Here is a 19,576-nt window from a genome sequence, read left to right as displayed (position 1 = left end):
GAGTCAACATGGTTTTTGTAATGGGAAATCATGCCTCACCAATCTACTAGAATTCTTTGAGGGGGTCCACAAGCATGTGGACCAGGGGGATCCAATGGATATAGTATACTTATATGTTCAGAAGGCCTTTGACAAGGTCCCTCACCAGCTCTCTTAAGCAAGGTAAGCTGTCATGGGATAACAGTGAAGGTCCTCTTATGGATTGGTAACTGGTTAAAAGATAGGAAACAAAGGATAGGAATAAATGTTCAGTTTTCAGAATGGAGAGAGGTAAATAGTGGTGTCCCCCAGGAGTCTGTACTGGGCCCAGTCCTATTCAACATATTCATAAAAGATCTGGAAAAAAGGGTAAACAGTGAGGTGGCCAAATTTGCAGATGATACAATACTATTCAACATAGTTAAGTCCCAGGCAGACTGCAAAGAGCTACAAAAGAATCTCTCAAAACTGGGTGACTGGGCAACAAAATGGCAGATGAAATTCAGTGTTGATAAATGCAAAGTAATGCACACTGGAAAACATAATCCCAACTATACATATAAAATGATGAGGTCTAAATTAGCTGTTACCACTCAAGAAAGAGATCTTGGAGTCACTGTGGATAGTTCTCTGAAAACATCTACTCAATGTGCAGCGTCAGTCAAAAAACCGAATCGAATGTTGGGAATCATTAAGAAAGGGATAGATAATAAGACACAATATCATGTTGCCTCTATATAAATCCATGGTACGCCCACATCTTGAATACTGCGTGCAGATGTGGTCGCCCCATCTCAAAAAAGATATATTGGAATTGGAAAATGTTCAGAAAAGACAACAAAAATGATTAGGGGTATGGAACGGCTGCCATATGAGGAGAGATTAATAAGACTGGGACTTTTCAGCTTGGAAAAGAGACGACTTGGGGGATATGATAGAGGTTTATAAAATTGTGACTGGTGTGGAGAAAGTAAATAAGGAAGTGTTATTTACTCCTCATAACACAGTAACTAGGGGTCACCAAATGAAATTTAATAGGCAGCAGATTTAAAACACAAAAGGAAGTATTTTTTTCACACAATGCACAGTCAACCTGTGGAAGTCCTTGCCAGAGTATGTTGTGAAGGCCAAGACTATAACAGTGTTCAAAAAAGAACTAGATAAGTTCATGGAGGATAGGTCCATCAATGGCTAGTAGCCAAGATGGACAGGGATGGTGTCCCTAGCCTCTGTTTGCCAGAAGTTGGGAATGGGCGATGGGATGGATAACTTGATGGTTACCTGTTCTGTTCATTCCCTCTGGGGCACCTGGCATTGGCCACTGTCGGAAGACAGGATACTGGGCTAGATGGACCTTTGGTCTGACCCAGTATGGCTGTTCTTATGTACTTATAAGTCTTGCTGAATCAGGGCTAAATGTATTCAAAGTGTGCATGAAGGTGGCATATCTTGAACTCTATTGATACTCCAGTTTTAAAAGTAGTCATATTGCAGTATTCTGGGGTTAGATTCTGAACACATTGCTTTCTAAGTGGAAAAAAAACTTATTTAGGTTTAGCTGTCTTTACAGGCTGTTTCTAAATTTAAAATACTGCATACGTTTTAAGAAGTGAGAATTTTAAATTAAAATATTTAGAAGCTGTATTTATAAATAGAATATATATTTCTAGTCTAGAGCCTGCTTTTGTTGTGTATATTTTGAATTTATATAAAGAGCCTGTCTTTATCGTGTAGACAGTATACTGTATTATACTATATTATCTTGTATACTGCACTTTTGTATCTTCCAAATCTTTCTTTTCTCAGAGCCCCCGTACTTTATTACCTTTTATGTTAACTGTTTTCTCCTTTTTTTCATGTCTTCTATTTCTTCAACCTTCTGGCTATTGCGTCGTTCTCCCCTGCTGTTTTGTTTCATCCTTATGCCAGGAGCAGTGTGAAAATGACTAATTCTGATTCCTGAAGAACCTGGTCAGAGCACTTCAGAGACCAGGATTCCAGTCAATTTTAGTTTGCTGGTGGCATACGCAGAATGGAATGGTAGGGAGAATGATGGATGAAGTGTAGGGTCAGGAAGTCATGCTGAGAAATGTTGATCCCTAAATTTCACTTGTGTATGAGAATTTAGCTATACTCCCATTAATGTCAGTGAAAGTTGCATCACTGGCACTGTGCGTACCACTTAAAACATCAGAGGTTAGTGCATGCTCTTTAGAATGCAACATTCTAAGTCTTGGTTACTTCAGTTGTATGTGGTTTGTAGAAACAATTAGCTCTTTTAATCTATGTTAACTCATTCCATGTGGTGAATAGTTTTATTGGAAGTTATTAATTTTCAGTTTCCCTAACACTGTAACTAACTCTATATTAGTTATCTTGCTCTCTGATTCTTTTCTGGGAAAGCTCCTACTTATAAATTTACTTGTAAACAGTGGTGGAAAACCAGATGCCTCTGTTGTTTATAAGCACGATGAAAAATTAATTTCAGTGCCAGGAAAATAATCAAGGGCCAGACTGTAACTTCACATGTAATGTCTTTATTTCCAGGTGAATGCCCCGCTGCCTGTTGGCACCCCAGACTACATGGCACCAGAGATGCTAACTGTTTTGAACGGGGATGGTAAAGCTTCACATGGCCCAGAGTGTGACTGGTGGTCTTTGGGAATCATTGCTTATGATATGATTTATGGAAAATCTCCTTTCACTGAAGGGACCTCAACAAAAACCTTTAATAACATCATGAACTTCCAGGTAGAGAGGCCTTTCCTATATTTCAGGATAAAGAAGGCTAGAACTAAAAACTACTTTTTTCTACAGCTGGAAAAAGGGGGTTCTAGACGTCTGTTGTTTTGTCACATTCCAAGTGTTCTCTGAAACATGTATTGAAAATGTTTGCCATATTCTCCCTGAATGTATGTCAGTCATTTGACTATCTCAGGTTACTTCACTAATTATTATAAGAATTGTCTAAAAATAAGTCTGTGCAATTCATCAGTTAAGAAAGATTTCTCTGTGTCCTGCTGTAGTATTGGTAAGATCTTCTTTGATGTACCATGAAATTGGCACACAGTATCTATTAGCAAAAAACCTTCATTCCCATCTTGAACCTTAAAGTTTTTGGCATATCTCAGGTTAATGAAGATTTGAACCTAAAAGCTTCAGATTCTGTTTTCCTACTGAGCAAAGAAATATTTTTATTTCAAATGCAGAGGTTCCTGAAGTTCCCAGAAGATGTGAAAGTCAGTAATGAATTTCTTGATCTGGTCCAGAGTCTGTTATGTGGGCCAAAGGAGAGACTAGATTATGAGGGTCTCTGCTGCCATCCATTCTTCTCTAAAATTGACTGGAATAACATCCATAATAGTAAGCAGAACAATATTATATTAAAAATAGGTCCTTGATAATATGTGGGTATGAGTAAAATGAGTATTTGTTGAGTGTTTGAACTGGTTAATCATTTTTAAAAAAAAAGAAGCGGTACTGCACTATAGCAGCAGAAATGTTTTGAGGAATGATTTATTTATTCTGTTTTATGGCTAGGATGTGTTAATATACTGTATGTTATAATCTCACAGGTGAAAATGTAAGTAAAAAATTATATAAAATACAAGTGTATTCCTGCAACTCTTCCCCACTCTAGTCTGCCTACACCTTTATTTTGTTTTTGTTTTGTAGTTTCTTAATCTTCTCTCCTCTTACCACTTCATGATTCAATTTGTTAGATGTGAATCATGCTCCTTTTATCTTCTGTTTGTAGTGACCTATGTCAGGGATGCTATAGGAATGGAGTTTATGCTATTAGAAACTAAAGTAGAACAGGGATTCCCAAACTTTTTCATAGTGTGGACCACATCTAATTAGAGATTTTCTTGTGGACACTCCTGTTCACAATTTTGCAGGCCACCTTCTCCCCGGTGATAGAATAACCACCTGTGTGGCAAATACTTTTCCTTGTAAACAATGGTTGCAATATTAGGAAAGTAATGCAATTTAGCTGCTGGAAATACTGAGGTACCAGCACCACATATGAAGCCAAGTACTCCATTCACCAGTGGTCCTTGAACCTCTGATTTTTAGAATACTATTCAGTTATTTAAACTGTGAGATCCTTGGGGCAAGGACCATGTCTTCCTTACATTTGGTACAGAGCCCAACAGATTGGCTACTCTGATTATTAAGCATCATGAGAGTAGTCTAGATTCTAAGATTACTATTAGGCTTAGATTGCCAGCCTCAGATGACTATTTGTCCTCTTTGGGGGTTCTCGGGTTGAATATTGACACTCTCCCTCTTTTCAGCTTCAAGAAGCCTAAACTTTTAGAACAGCTATTCTATCAGAACTGTTGGTTGTTACCTTTATAATATCATTGAGTTTTGATTGGGAAGTTTCTTATTATTTCAGCATGTCTGGTGTAGATTTCAGCTCACTCTTCATCTTTCTCTTGAGCCATCTCTATTACTTCACCAGTTTTTGTTCTCGAAGTTCCTATATTGGTTGAGTTTAGAACTTAAACTTTTCATCGGTATCTTGGATGTTGTGGAAAATGGTGAGTTGGAATCCATTCCAGTGCCATCTTGGCAATCTGCTTGTCTGGCATTCTGGAAACTGTCTAAGTTAGTTGGTATTGCCTTGCCATTTCACAGGAGAACAATGATGCTGACTGACTATTCAGTTGGTAGGCATTCTTGGGGTTCTTTTGTATGTCCAAATAGCCAAGCGAGCAAAAAGAAAAACCAAAACAAAAAAACCCCAAAACTTCCCAGTCTATTTCCATCTGTAACTGGCCAGAAGATTGTGCCCTAGTCTGTTAGATTCAGACCTAGCCATGGTGAGATCAATACAGTGTTGATCTACAGGCTAAATTATAATGACTCATATATATGAATGAAGCCATACCCCATGAAAAAGCTGTAATTGGTACAAAACACAGCAGTACTTCTGCTTTTAGCAACAGACTGAATACATCACCCTGGTGCTTTGCTCTCTGTACTTGTTCCCCATTAACTAAGTTTGTCCAGGTCAATGTCTGTCTTATTATTCAGAGCCGTCAGGAGTTAGCTTCTAGAAAGATTGCTGCTCTCTCTATCAGCATGACTTCTCATGACTGCTGTGTTCAACTGGAGCAATGAAACTGTCAACCGGAAGTGTGATACTTGTGAGAGCAGGAAGTGGAACTTTCACAGGAGCTAGACATAGCCGATGGAGCTTGCTCCCATGAGTTGATGATCATGGACCTAACTGCTTTCAGAATAAAATGTAAAACTTGTTCCTTTGACGTGTCTTTCACTAAATAAGTTCTATATGCACACACGCAGATACGCATCTATAAATCAATCAAGTTATTTCTCTTTCAGGATGAGAGGGAAGAAAGAGATAGTGTGTTACTTGTTAAGTATTTGGGAAGTACTCCATCACTATTAAGAAAAGGAGTTCTTGTGGCACCTTAGAGACTAACAAATTTATTTGAGCATAAGCTTTCGTGAGCTACAGCTCACTTCATCCGATCCGATGAAGTGAGCCGTAGCTCACGAAAGCTTATGCTTGAATAAATTTGTTAGTTTCTAAGGTGCCACAAGTCCTCCTTTTCTTTTGCGAATACAGACTAACACAGCTGCTACTCTGAAATCCATCACTGTTGTAACTGGGGCTATCTAAGCGCCTAGATAATCAGCCTAACTCTACCCCTTTCAGCTTAGAATTTGTGCTGTTAATACTGACCAAGAACATCCTTTCACTTTTTGTTGTTATGGGAACTTATAAAACAATTATTAGTTTTGCATTTAAACCATATCTTCTCTTCCCCTGAGATAGTCACTTATATAAAGCTTCCAACCTCCATGGGCTCAGGCAGCAGGAATCTGAAGTTGGCTCCTAAATGTAGAAGTAGAATGCAGCTCTAAGTAAGCCCCCAGGTCAACCACCTGAATCTGCTCCAGTAGGTGTTTGAAACAGCTTTTCGTTGTTAGTTTGCACCTTACTAGGAGCATACTAGCAAAACATAATGTAGGCTCTCTGCCCTGTATTTATTTACTTCTGCTGTTTACTGAAGTTTATTGCTACAGATCATTCACTTTCCTAAAGATTGCATGTTGATTTACTTGACATAATGTACTGCAAAAGATTTGGATTGTGTATTTAGTATTTTACGTAGAGTAAAAATTATATTGGTAGCCAGAATAATTATACTTATACTTATCTGTCAGTTAAATCAGGGTTTAGACTGGAAAATTCAGAACATTGCTCTTTAAAGTATGTTAAAAGAACCCAGACTAAGAGAAACGGAGGAAACTGGGTATGATGTACTGCTTGCTTACTGGACAGAAGATTGCAAGCTATCCAATAAGCTTTTCATAACTGTAGTTTCATGTTTCATTGTTTTTTAAAAGTCAGTAAATTACATTAGCCATTTAATTTGAATCTAAAATTACAAACTTAATCTCATGAAGTACAGTTGAGAAGTGGTCAGGAGGCTTTTTACCCTAATCTAAATACAAAATGCATAGGGCAAGGACAGTATTTCCTTTGAGGATTGTCCTGTAGTTGCTCTTTGGCAAAGTACAAAGGAAAATGGCAGCAGTCACAGAAGTAACTAACAGCCCAGCAACTAACAGAAGGTCTTGAAGGCCAGGGCAGAATATTCACCTGTATGAAATTAATCCAAAGGTATCTGAGAAGAAAGGAAGGAACTTTACATCTTAGTGCAAAGGAAGGTGTGTAATAGAGAGCTGGAGACTACCTCTGGAGAAATGTCTTCATAAAAAAGAAAATCCACTGTATTCATTCTTCCTAATCTGTGATGCCTGAGATAGTGTCATGACACAGGAGAGATCCAAGTCAGCCTTTGGTGCTGAAGCATTTGTTTTTCTCTGACCTGGCCCAAGGAATGATCTCATGGCTTTGGGAAGAACACTCTTGTTCTTAATGGCAGTGGACAATGTAGCCAAATACATAGAGAGATATCCCCCGCCCCCCCATTATTGCTCTTTCATACAGCAAGCCAGATGTTTTGGCTACGTACCCCTCTTAGCAGAGAAAGGGAAAGAATGCTCAGATCAGAGGATTCCATAAGGGCTGGAGTAGCATTTGAATATGGGAAATTGAAAAGCAGAGGAAACTGAAGCAATTACCTGGGAGTTTCAGAAGTACCCTTCTGATGAAAGATGATAGTTTAATAAGCAGGATAAAATGTTTAACAATAGCAAGAAGAAAGTGAGTTGTAGAAAAGGTTAGTGGACAGGAGGAAACAGAACCAGGGAGAATATGGCGAGAGAGGAAATGTGAAAACTACTTGAAAAGACCAATATCTTCCTGTTTCTCTTTGCATGGAGTTTGCATGATATTGAGGTATTTATGTAATGTAATTTTTTGAGAAATGGGGGGGTCTCAGGAACAATTTACCCAGCATAAGTGACATCAAATCATGCATCCTTACAATATGATAGTCTAGTCTGCAAGACATACATTGTGGGAATGTTTCCCACAAATTAAATCTGGATAGCTGAATGTCAGGAACTTGTCAAACTTCTAAGGCTTTTAAAGCTCACTTCAAATACTCCAGAATTGAGATCATCTCATTTTTGAGCCCTCATATCTCCCAAATGCCTTATTGACAACTTTCCAGAAAAAATTGACCATTGTCCTAAAATATTTTTATTTTTTTAGGTCGGGTGAAGTTACAAGGGGGTCAGCTTCTTGTACAATTAGTGAATATTGTTTATAGCTGGGATAGGCCTATTGTGTATTTTGCAGTTAGTCTGTTCTAGATCAAATATTCTTAAAGATATAATTCAGAGCTGATGCTGTCCTTTGTTGGGTTTTCCATAAATATTATTGAAAGCACAAGATACTAATGCTTAATCTACTTGCCATTGGAAAGGCAGTATACATTTTGACACCAGGAAGAATAGATTGTATCACAGAACAAGACAAGATACATTTCTATTCTGTAGTTCCTTCAAATTCCCTAGTCCAGTAAGGGTTGGCCTAGAAGAGTGGAATCCCAGGGAAATGCAGTATCTAATCTCTAAAGTTACATGGAAATAATTTGAAATGATGGAGCTGATTGTATTATTCCTTGAACTAGACATAAATACACATACTAACACAGTTCAAAAACTGTTTTTCATTTAGTGTGATCATAAAGATGATGATAAACTGGGTAATTACTGCAGTGCTATTTTTTAAATTTATCAACATATGACACCCCCTTACCTCCAGAAGTCATTCTTAGGGAACAGATGGATGAGGGTTATATCCTTCCTCCATAAGAGGGGTATCCGAATAAGCAATTGATTCTTATGTAATGTGCAGTTCTCTAGAAGGCATTTAAATAATAAACAGCACATGTGGTCACTTGCGGCATATCACAGGCAGAAAATGATCCATGTGTCAATCAGTTTTTATAAGATTGAAGTATCAGGATTAGAATATCCTGTTTGTAGCATAGTTTTGTCTCCTTTTGAATAAACCTGGAGAGGGAGAAAGTGTGAATCTCCTGAACAAATCTTTAGTCTTGCCAGATACAATGGCATGTATTTGCTATTCAGTTCCCAGAGTCTTTCTATGACCTCTTTTAAGCGGTTCTTCTTTTTAAAGAAACACTTGAGAATAGCCTTGATATGAGCAGGCTTACACCTTTGTATTTGCTAGTCTTCATCTTGTTATTTTTAGGATACCATAATTATAGAGGAATGAGACTTCTCTGGTTTTAAACAAGAAATAATTGGCCAGTTCTGGTTACCCAAGGACCCTTTCATAGACATGCATTTAAACCCTTGTTAACCAACCAAATTGCTCCCTTTTCTCAGCCTGTTTTATAAGCTGCACCAATTATTTTACAGGCAGTTTCAAGAGACAAGCAGGGGAATGCCTTAATCTCAGGAATAAAGGAATCTAAAGACATTACCAAGTAATTAGCAAAACCAACCAAGCAAAGCGGATCTAGCATATCTCTTTCCAGTTGTGTCCCTTCTCACTCTTGTGAGTTTGTTCTCATCCAAAGTGGTCTGAAACCTACCTCCGAAGAAATTCATTTTTCCTCTCTCAGTCACTGTCAGCAGTTCTGATCCACTTGCAGCCAGAGGTGTGTTTGTTGAATGACTGTTTTTATTTCCTTGATAGTAATATTGTAACAAGGTTAGAAAGAAGTGCTTCTCAACTGTGTTAGGTTGGTAATAGCTCTTTTCACACTAATGCCTCTTCAGGAGATGCAGAGTAAAGGGCAAATTCAGGTTTCTTCCCTTTCAGCTAGCTTTCTCTGTGTCTCTCCTTTGTGCAGAGCTTTTATTAAACATCAGAAGAAATTGCAGTAGAAAATGATGTGATATTAAAATTAGCTTTCTCTTTCTAAAAGTCCTATTTACTTTCCATCTTTAGCCCTCTTCAACCATATGAAGATGTTGCTATTGGGTATTGTGGTGTATCTTGTTCCTCCTTGCTTCCGTTAGCAGCAGTAGTCTGAGTGGGGACTTTTTTGAGAGGAAAGTTTCTTGCCTTTAACTGTAGTTGCCTGAGGATGGTTCCTGCGTAGATTCCCACTACTTTCTGATGAAAGGTGACATTCTAGCTCACTCTGTATTTCTAACTTGGACAAATCTGTTAAATATTAAATGATATGGTCATATATAGAGTTATAATATACCCCTTCCTTTTCTGTCAAGGTATGTTTTTGGCTACTCTTACAAGAGGGGTTCTAGATAGTCTTCTCCTTCCTATATTACTGTCTCATCAATCCAATCTCTTTTTAAATCTTAGATGGGGGTGTGGAGAATAAACCTTTTAAAGGGTGCCCAAAGGCCTTTTAGTTCTGGATGCTGAAAATGAAATGTATTGTATTACCTGTATTTCTTTCCCTCTGCCCTCTTTAACTCTTAACTTTGCAAAGCATTTTGGGATGCCATTTGTATGAAAAATGTTATAGCTAGTGAAGTTGTATTATTATCTATTGCTCCTGTGTTTGTGTGAGTGAGAGCACTGGACAGAAGAGCTATAACTGGATGTTATATTAAGAGAATTTACTCTGTAATACAGTTCCCATCCTATTAAACCTTTGCAATTTTTTTAAACCAATAAATCTATTTGTTTGATATTGACAAAGAAGATTTGAATGCTCCAGAGACTGTTTGAGAGGTAATATAATTTCCTTATTAATGCATATTTTTATCTTTGAGTTTTTCATTCATCCTACTCCAATGTACTTGAAGCTATGGTATGTGAGCAGTATCTTGCCAGCCTGGTGGAGCTTCCTTCCTTTCCCCTATTTGGAAGCTGTGTCAGCATGGCTCCCTGGAGAGCCACTAATAGAGCATGCATGTATGTACTGTTGCAATTTACTGATTTAAACAGGCAGATTTTTGCCAATGGATGCTGGTGTTGTGGTAGATTGGTGTTGGTCTGCTGTTAGCTTATACACAAATTTAGTGTAGAAAATTAAGAGTTAAAAATTGAGCTGTGAAAGGATTTGGCAACCTAGAGGGAGCTAGCAAGCTCCAGCAGTGACTCATTCTGCTTGTGTCAGTCAGATAAGAATCAGCATCTGTCACGAATGCAGGCAGGTAGGGTTAAACTCAGAGCATGCACAGAGTGAGGAGCAGGGAGCCTGCACTGCAGGGGCTGTAATGTTTGTTCCTGGTTCTTCAATTCTCATCAGCCCTTCAGCTACAGGAGATCTATACTGGATCCATGGTAACGGTTTTAGCACACAACACTTCCATCAGTTTGTAACAATGGGCTGTGTTCTAGTTGTGGACTGAAGAGCTGTCTGCTTCATAGATCAAAAAAGAGTTTAGTAGATTTGCAGGGAGTGAGGACCTGAATGATGAAATTAAAAAAAAAAAAAATCTTGGGAGGAAACATGCTTTTATGAGGTAGGAATTGCACAGCAAGCTTTTACATTCATTCTTTTCTCACATGCAGCCAAACCAGCAGGGACCTGGGGTGCTGCACATCATTTAGAATAACATCCTTTTGTTTCGTTGCAATAATTAAACTGCAGCAAATGTTAGAAGATGGGCTGAAATTAAGCAACTGGTTAAGAAGTTAAGAGATTTTGATTTAAAAATTTGAGTAAGAAATAGATTATAATTCCTGCCATTGATACCTGTATTCAAAGCTGATTGTATCGGAGCCAGACTGCAGTGGTGTCCCACCAAGAGTTCTAAATCCTAAGCAAGCTGTCTTGGGGAAGCAAATCTTTATTTCTTTTTCTCTCTCCTCCAAGAACTATTGGGGTTTAGTAGCTGCAGCATGTTGAAATCTTCCAGGAACGAGATATGTTTACTGATAGTAACAAGAACCAGAAATCTGGACTGGGGAGGCTGCTGGTAGAGGTGATAGGCAGAAATTAGTCCTTAGCTGGCTAGCAAGGTAGCTAACTCTATTCTCATGAAGTAGTTTACTCCACTAATTGGGTGGTTCAGAGACCTCTTTGTTTTTCTAGAAAAATCAGGAACTAAGAACCTGTAAATATTAGACCAAAGCTTTTCTTAGCCTGGTGCCTTTGACTCAAAATACCAGTTTAACCAGCATGGGAGACATTGTGCCTGCAGAATGGTAGCCATGTTGGTAGCTGAAGGGTTAATCTCTTGTTGCTGTAATACGATTTGAGAGCAGCAGCTCAGTCTGCTTGTGTTAGCAAGATTAAAAGCAGGAGCTGCAGTGCCATTGCAAGCATTGAATGAATGGGACCGTTGCAAAGCAAACTGTAGCTGAAATTTGTCTTTTCTCCTTGTCTTTTCCACCAGCTCCTCCCCCCTTCGTTCCTACCCTCAGGTCTGATGATGACACCTCAAATTTTGATGAACCAGAGAAGAATTCGCGGGTTTTATCCTCTCCGCGGCAGTTGAACCCAGCCGGCTTCTCGGGTGAAGATTTGCCGTTTGTGGGGTTTTCCTTCATCAAGGCTCTGGGGATCCTCAGATCAGAGTAAGTGGGAATTACTGTCAAAGTGAACAGGATCAGTACAAGAAAATCAAGGCTTGTACTGGGGAGGGGATGGGGGAGGGGGAAAGCTGTTTTTAACTGGCCTGCTCTCTGCTTTATGGAAGCTGACCGCTTTAGGCTCGATCTGTTGCTGCTGTGGTTTTGTATATTTAATATTGTTCTCTGGTTTTGTGTGGAAAATAAGGCTGGTTCTGAAACTGACATTGCTAAAATTGTGATTTGGTTACTTTGGATTAGTTGTGTTTGCTGTTCCCTGGAGAGGAGTGGGCAGTTTGATTTCTGTTTTTACAGGTCTCTGGAAGAAGGAAAATCCTATGGAGTTCAGAGGCTGAAGTTGGGGATATGTTCCGCTAGGTCAGAGATGCAGAGACTGGTTGTCACAAAACTAGGGGTGGATGTGAGGCTGAATCAGTGATCCACAGAGATGGAGCTCCACTAATCCAGAAGTGTGTGTTGATGGGTCAGTGAATCAGAGATAGAACTTCACTGAGCTGGCAGTGTGTACTGCTCGGTCAAGTTAAACACTGAGATTGGGCATTGCTGTATTGTGGACGTGTTATGGGGTCAGAGAGCCACAGACAGTGCAGGGGGTGAGGAACATAAAAATTGGTCTTCATTTGGGAAGGAATTAGGATTTCAGAGAGAGAACTGAGACAGGAAAAGGAAGAGTGTAAATGGCATGGTGTCAACCTCTTTGACCTGGTGAGTCCTTGGTTCCTGGTGTTAGAGCTAATGAGAAAAGAATTAGTGCAGCACATCAAATTGAGGAATCCTTATTCCAGTATCAGAAGGCCACTCAGAAATGCAATTCCTTTGGCTGGCTTGGTGATTCAACATGCTAAGGTACTATCTTTTAGTTTCAACTGTTTTCTTTCATCGCTGATCGTTAGTCCCCGTCAGGGACTTGAACCAGGTTTCATGTCTTTGTCATATTGGCTGTGATAGTTGCTTTTGGTGCTGAGTAAGTTGCTTGAGAGAGAAGTGTGGAACCAAATTTGGTGGCATTCTTGGCTGTTGCCTATATTTTGAGTCAAGGTTATATGATGTGTAGGTCGGTGATCACAAGGGGAGACTCCGACTGTCTTTAGTGACTATCCCTCCTCACAGGTGTTGCCTTCATGGTTGGGAGGGAGAAGGAGGAGGATATAATAATGGTTGAAAGATGAGATGTTGGCTTTTAGTGATCTGTCAGTGGAAATAGTTTTGGAGTTGGTAAATTTCAACTGTGGATACTTGGGGTTAAAATCTACCTTGAATTATAAGTGAAATGACTTATGGTGTCATCCTACTCCCTAGCGGACTGTTCTCCACATAACAAAACCAGAATGCCATTTGTGTAACTGTCAGTAGAGACCCAGAACTTGATCTAGGTGTATTGCTAGAACTCTGTACAACTCTGTATGTATTGGGGTGGTACTGGAAGTGTGGAGAGGGTTTATGGTTAAGTCTCAGGTGCACTGGCATATCTGTCTGATATTGGTTAGAGGCTGATCATAGTGGGGGTGTTGCAGATTGATATAGGTATGGATTGCCAAAGCTATGTTGGAACTGATTAGTGGGAGGTGGTGCATATAACTGTTAAGGATAACGGTTGAAATTTTGTTTGGGTTCTGGTAGTAGAATAGCGAGGATACCGCAAAAGAGGGTCAAGATTAATATGCATTGGAGGAATTATGGGTAAAGTTGTGTAGAACTGCCTGATGCAGCCTGGTCTCCTGTATATTGATGCACAAAATTGGTCATATATTAGATTCCTTTTGGAAGAAAGGAATTATAAGAAGATTCTGCTTATTTTATAGGCTGAACTTTATTTTAGAACTAGATTTTCATAAACTCATTCCTGGATTTACCTTTGGGAGTAAAGAACTGCATTTTGTTTTGAGGAGCAGCTGCTAAATATTGCAAGAAATGTAGGGAGATTAGGATACATCAGTATTTAAACTCGTGTTGACCTAGTGCAGTAACTAATGATCTCAATGCCACTGCCAGGTTGGGGGATGAGGAGGATTTCTTCTTTATAATTTATAAAGTGTCCACTATGTGCTAGGTACTTTACTGAACAAATAAGACCTATTACCTGCCCTAGGAATCTTAACAATCTAATTTTAGACAGGAGGCAGTGAATGAGAACAACGAACAGAGGGTAAGGCTGAAGGAATCATTTGTGTACTTGCTAGTAGTAAGGGGGGCGCTTTCTCTAGCAAATGTGAGGTACTAACTCATCAATGCAGAGCTTAAACTTTCATTTAAAAATGAATTATAATGCTCATGGTTGCTAAGTGATGCCGGGCTGGTTTCCTGTCATTGCAGACTGATAGTGCCAGTGCCTTTATTGCTGCTCCCGGTTTTGTGCAGCAGCAGTAGATTGTGTTTAACAAGGTCCCTGTTACTTTCACTACATCTGGGATGTCTCAGGTGAGGTATTTCCAGTAGACACGGGGAAGTATTAATTCCATTGTACCAGGCACTGGTAAGGCCTCATCTGCAATATTGTGCACCGATCTGGTCACTCACATTCAAGACAGATGAATTTAAATTGGAATGGGTGCGTAGAAGGACTGCTAGGACGGTTAGGAGAATGGAGAGCTGGTTTTAGACTAGCAAAATGGAGGCTGAGAGGGGATATGTTTGCTCTCTGTAAATACATTGGGAGGTAAATGCCAGGCAGGGAGTAGAACTATTTAACCAAAAGGACACAAGAACAAATGTGTATAAACTCGCCATGGATAAATTTAGGCTGGCAATTTAGAAGAAAGTTTCTAAACATCAGAGGAGAGATTCTGGCACACCTTTCCAATAGGAGTAAAGGGGGCAAACAGTATAGCTAGTTTTAATATGGAGCGTGATAAGTTTATGAATGGGATTATATGCAGTAGCAGGGACTGGGCTTGATGACCCAGGAGGTCCCTTCCAGTCCTATGTTCAGTCAGAATCTAGTGGGCCATAGCCAAACTGTCAAGAATCATGTTCCTTTCACATTGCTGCCACTGGCTGGCAAAGCCTTGAGAAGCAACAGTGTAGATAGGCATTTGCATGATTCATGGGTAAGGAGGACTCCCGAAAAAGGATGGAAGAGGGGTAGAGCAGACCTCTCTTCATTCTCTTTTGCCCCAACTCTTACCCTCCTTAAGCCAATAAGAGACTCTGGAGAAGTGTGAAGAGGACTGGTTCTTCACATTTATCAGACTCTTACTAGCTAGAGGTAAGGCTGATACAAAATGTGGAATTCTCATGTTTGGTGCAGGTAGATATCTAAGCACCTTCCCCCTCCCCAATAGCTGATGTTGGGAGAGGGGCTGACCTTGTCACCAGTATTTTACCTGATACTTTGCTGGTGAGGATTTCTTCCCCTGTTATTTTTTGTATTGACCTCTCTGGCTGGTAGGTTTAATCTAACAGCTGGTCGGTTTCTGTTCCAGCCCTTGTGAAGGGAGAAAAGAGGAAAGGGAGAACAAGGTTTCAATAATATTCTGCTGTTTCAGTTCACTGCATTCACATCTTGATGGTATCATTGTTTGGTTTTTGCTGTGTTTTAGGATGGAGGAGGCATTTGAGAGGGAGCAGAAAATGGAAAGGCTGGAGGAGTGGAAGGGCAGAGATGGAAATGAAGTTAGAGAATAGAGCATGAGTAAGGATATGATTTGGTCACAGATTCTGTGATTTTAATTGATCTCTATGACTTCTTCAGCTTCAGCCTGTGCATAGCAGGACTTGGGCTTCCGTGATGTATTGTTTATTGCCTGCGTCCTGTCCATTATTTTTTACTAAAAATGCCTGTGACACAATCTTAGCCTTAAGCATGAAGGATTGGAAGGGGGAGTATGGATATGTGCAGGACAGATAGTACCAACAGCTATGAGAAGGAAGAGGCACAGGTGAGTTGGAGGCTTATGAGATTGGGATAAAAAGGTAGGAACGATACAGTGCATGATAGAGGGTGAGCTGTGAACTTGCCATTCCCTTTTGGTTAACCTCTTGCTTTTTCTGTAGCAATTCTTACTTGGAAAGATTAGGATAGGAGGAGCCCTCTGACATCCAGCACATCTGCACCATTCCCTACAGTCCTTCTGGGAGAGGCTGTGGCTCTATCATCTGTGAACTATTAGGTAATCAGCATTAAGCCAATTCATTTAAATGATAACTCAAGGAGGTAATTTTCCTCTTGAAAATAGATTAGCACAGCTAGTGTGGTTAGCGTTTTCTATTGTAGATTTGACCAAGACTTGAGTTTTTTCTATTCCCCTTCATTCCTGTTTTTTATTTACAACAGTTGATTCCCTTTTGTTGTTGTTTGTTTCTTCACGCCTTAGAGGAAATTGCAGACACTGTTGTGCTGAGCAAAGTGACCCTTGATTTAATGGTTAATTTAATTAAATATTCTGAAATGGTACCAGTTGAGTGATATGTTTGCATGGTAGCTTTTGCTGTCAGATTGAATGTGTTTAACTTCTGAGATAACTCTGAATGAGGGGGTATGTAACAATGACACTACAGCACACATCTCACATCTTGTCATAAAATCCTTTGGGAGTTTGGATCTCTGTGATAAGGCTTCTGTTAGATTTTAAGCATCCCATTTCTCTTGATTACTCTTTCTTCATACTTAAAAGGGTGGTAGGGGTACTTATGAAGCAGTCTTAGTAGCGTTTGCATGAAAGGAGGAATTAGCTGAAGTGGACACAGCTAAACTCTTGTGTGCCTCATGCAAATCCAGTATATGGTGACCAGCTTGCTTTGGGGTTGAGATGTACTGATTTTTGTAGTAAGAAAAAAATTGTCACAGTCAGCACATATATTTCTTAAGGGATCTTTTTTATTTTGAATGGGAGAGAAAGATTGCAGTCTATTTCTTCCTAAATCCCACACATCACACCTGAGGAGCAGCGATCTCCAGAGCCAATTAATGACATTCCAAACTTTGGCTGCGGGACCATTTAAGAGTAGCAATACACCCCTTTCCATCCCACCACTCCATTGCTGCGTGGTGTGCTTTCTCCCTGGATCCCATACCTGTTGTTCCCTGTGTTGCAGTGCAGCTAGATGGTTTAGTTGGCTCTCCAGGCAAAATGTTTGAATTGCAAAATGGTGTGTACAGTATTATGAGCATGTTCCTTAAAAATCAAAAAACACACACCAGGATGAAACAGGAACATTTATAATGAACCAGTGGTGCAAGTGTCCTCTTTTTTTATCAGAACTAGCTAGAATCTGCTGAGCAGTGCCTGCAGTATGAGCAGAAGACTAAAGGGCGATGATAAATGTTGTGGAACTATGATTATTTTTAAAAAATGGCTTTTGCTGAGATAATTTAGAGATCTCAAAAGTTAACATTTTAATATAAAAAACTTGTCCAAATTATCATTCCACATTTGCAGTTCTTTTTATATTTATAAGAATTTTGAAGCAGATTCCTTTGCATCTTTTTTAGCTAGTGTGATCTTTTAATTTTTATTTCTAGGACTGTTTTTTCTCACCTATCCATTTTTAGCCTTGTTTGTACGCCTGCCTGTGATGGGATTTAATAAGTATTTTTCTCTGGAGGAGTATAGTGATGTTTTGATATATTGACTTTTAAAGGTGATAATCTGGGGGACAGGGTTGATTAGACAAGTTAACCAATTTGAGTGTTTAACCAGTGCGTTCACTTCTAAGATTTATTCTTCTAATAAATCCTCATTATATCTTGTCATTTGATATGTGGGTTTCATTCTTCTAACAGGCTTGTTTCTTTGTTAGGTTTTTTTTTTAAATGATTTAATTATATTAGACATTTCTACGCAGGTTGGGAGTGGTGGGCTCTGCTATACTTAGGTTAATTTCAGGATTGCATTCCAAATGGCTTTAGAAGGTGGCACTCATTAAAATCTGTTGTTCCATACATGCTGCTGCAGAACAGTTTTATAAAGTCCATTGCTTTTCATGTATGTGACTAATACCCTCTGTGTCTGTCTGGACTTGGGAGTACATTTTCTCAGAAAATGGTGGTGGTAAAATCAAACTTTCCTTGGTGTAAGAAGAGACAGTGCTGTTGTGTGTGGGTGTGTAGCTATGTGCAAAGGGCTGCTCGAAGCTCATTTCTCTCCATGGGGATAACTGGCTGCATACCAAAGCTGTGGCCAGGAGAAGCCGGCAAGCAATGTGTGGGCAGACTGCATGTTCTTTTATTAGCATCTTCATTGTACTTTTAAAATCTCAACTAACAATGAGCTCTAGGCTTCTTCTGTTAAAACTGGTTCCCTTATTAACTGCTTAACTACCTAGTTGGAATCGCATTTTGCTACAGGGAATTGTTTCTGTAGAATGTGATTTTGTTTTTTAATTTTTTTTTTTAATAATTTGGGATGCATATTTAAGCAGGTAATAGTTAAAACATCTGGTTTAAGAGTACAAAACACGAACATATGCTCCAAATCACAAATAGTCCCTTCTAAGGCTTTTCTACAATCAGTTTAAGCCAAGGGTTCTCAAACTTTTTTTTTTTTTGGCTGGGACTCCTTTTGTAAATATTTCAGGCTTTGATGACCACCCCCCAAAAAAGTGATGACACTCCCCCCTTATCATGCCACCATTACTTCTGCGCTGCTGCTGCAGCGGCACTGCCTTCAGAGCTGGGTGTGGCCTGGTATGGTATTGCCCCCTTTACTTCTTCACTGCTGCTGGCGGCACCAATGCCTCCAGAGCTGGGCGTGCAGCAAATAGCCGCCACTTTCCAGCTGCCCAGCTCTGAAAGCAGCGCAGAAGTAAAGGTGGCAATACCATGACCCCCCCACAAGAGGCTTGCGGTCCCCTTTGGGGTCGAGACACGAATGGTTAACTTTAAGAGGGTAAAGAGCCACATCAGAGAGAGTGATTAAAAAAATGTAAATATGTTCCTCAATTTCCTGGAGTCAAATTTCAATGAATGCTACAGTTAAGTAGATTTTTCTCAGGAGACCCAGCTTATTGGTGGAACTTTGAGATCTAGACATGGGGCTAATCGTGTCTGTGTGGATGAAATAGAGAAGGGGTGTAGAGAGCTGGACTGGGATAGCATAGAACAAGTTAACGAGCAGATGCTTCAGCTCACTGTGGTTCAGAGTTTGGCACATTTGGGTTTTCAGTTGCTTTTCTAGTACTGTCTGCTTTTGTTTTTGAAACCTGTTCGACAGTAACAAAATATAACAGGCAGTGAATTTTCAGTGAATTATTTAACTTCTTGAGTGGTTAAAACCAATTTGACATTAGGCTTTGTAATGCCTGCAGATATGTGTAAGAAGCACCTGGAAATGCTTTCTGTGTCACATTGTCTGATGTTATGAATTTAAAACTTATTGTGTAAATGAAAGTACTAATCTTGTAACCAGTAGAGGAGCTGACATGGTGGTTACTAATGACACACAATGTTGATTGACCTAATCTAGTAGCTGTTACTCCGTAAAGTTTGCCTCATCTTTCCTCCTAGTTTAGCCCAGGATAACTACCCAATGATCTGACCAAAGTTGTTTAAGTGGAGAGTCCTGTACTGTTTTGTCTATATTTATGTATTATTTGGCTTTGTTCTTTTAGGTCTGTTGTCTCGGTATTGGACTCTCCAGCTAAGATCAGCTCCATGGAAAAGAAACTCCTTCTAAAGAGCAAAGAGCTGCAGGACACCCAGGACAAGTGTCACAAGGTATT

The 19,576-nt window shown here is 39.5% G+C and overlaps 1 protein-coding gene across 5 annotated transcripts in view; it reads left to right on the top strand.

Annotated features, from left to right (window-relative positions):
* Positions 1 to 19,576, top strand: part of CIT (citron rho-interacting serine/threonine kinase) — a 101,645-nt gene that overhangs the window by 12,771 nt on the left and 69,298 nt on the right. For all 5 annotated transcript variants that reach the window (XM_084648954.1, XM_084648953.1, XM_084648952.1 and 2 more), the window contains exons 8-11: positions 2,527 to 2,730; positions 3,189 to 3,342; positions 11,722 to 11,902; positions 19,466 to 19,571. In XM_084648954.1, coding sequence (XP_084505080.1) covers positions 2,527 to 2,730; positions 3,189 to 3,342; positions 11,722 to 11,902; positions 19,466 to 19,571 — 645 coding nt within the window. The remainder of the gene's footprint in view (positions 1 to 2,526; positions 2,731 to 3,188; positions 3,343 to 11,721; positions 11,903 to 19,465; positions 19,572 to 19,576) is intronic.

Source organism: Lepidochelys olivacea (genome assembly GCF_965140295.1).
Source record: "Lepidochelys olivacea isolate rLepOli2 genome assembly, chromosome: 15".
Classification (NCBI taxonomy): Eukaryota; Metazoa; Chordata; order Testudines; family Cheloniidae; genus Lepidochelys; species Lepidochelys olivacea.
The sequence above is the reverse complement of the archived record's forward strand: the minus strand, read 5'-3'. Positions and strand labels throughout refer to the sequence as shown.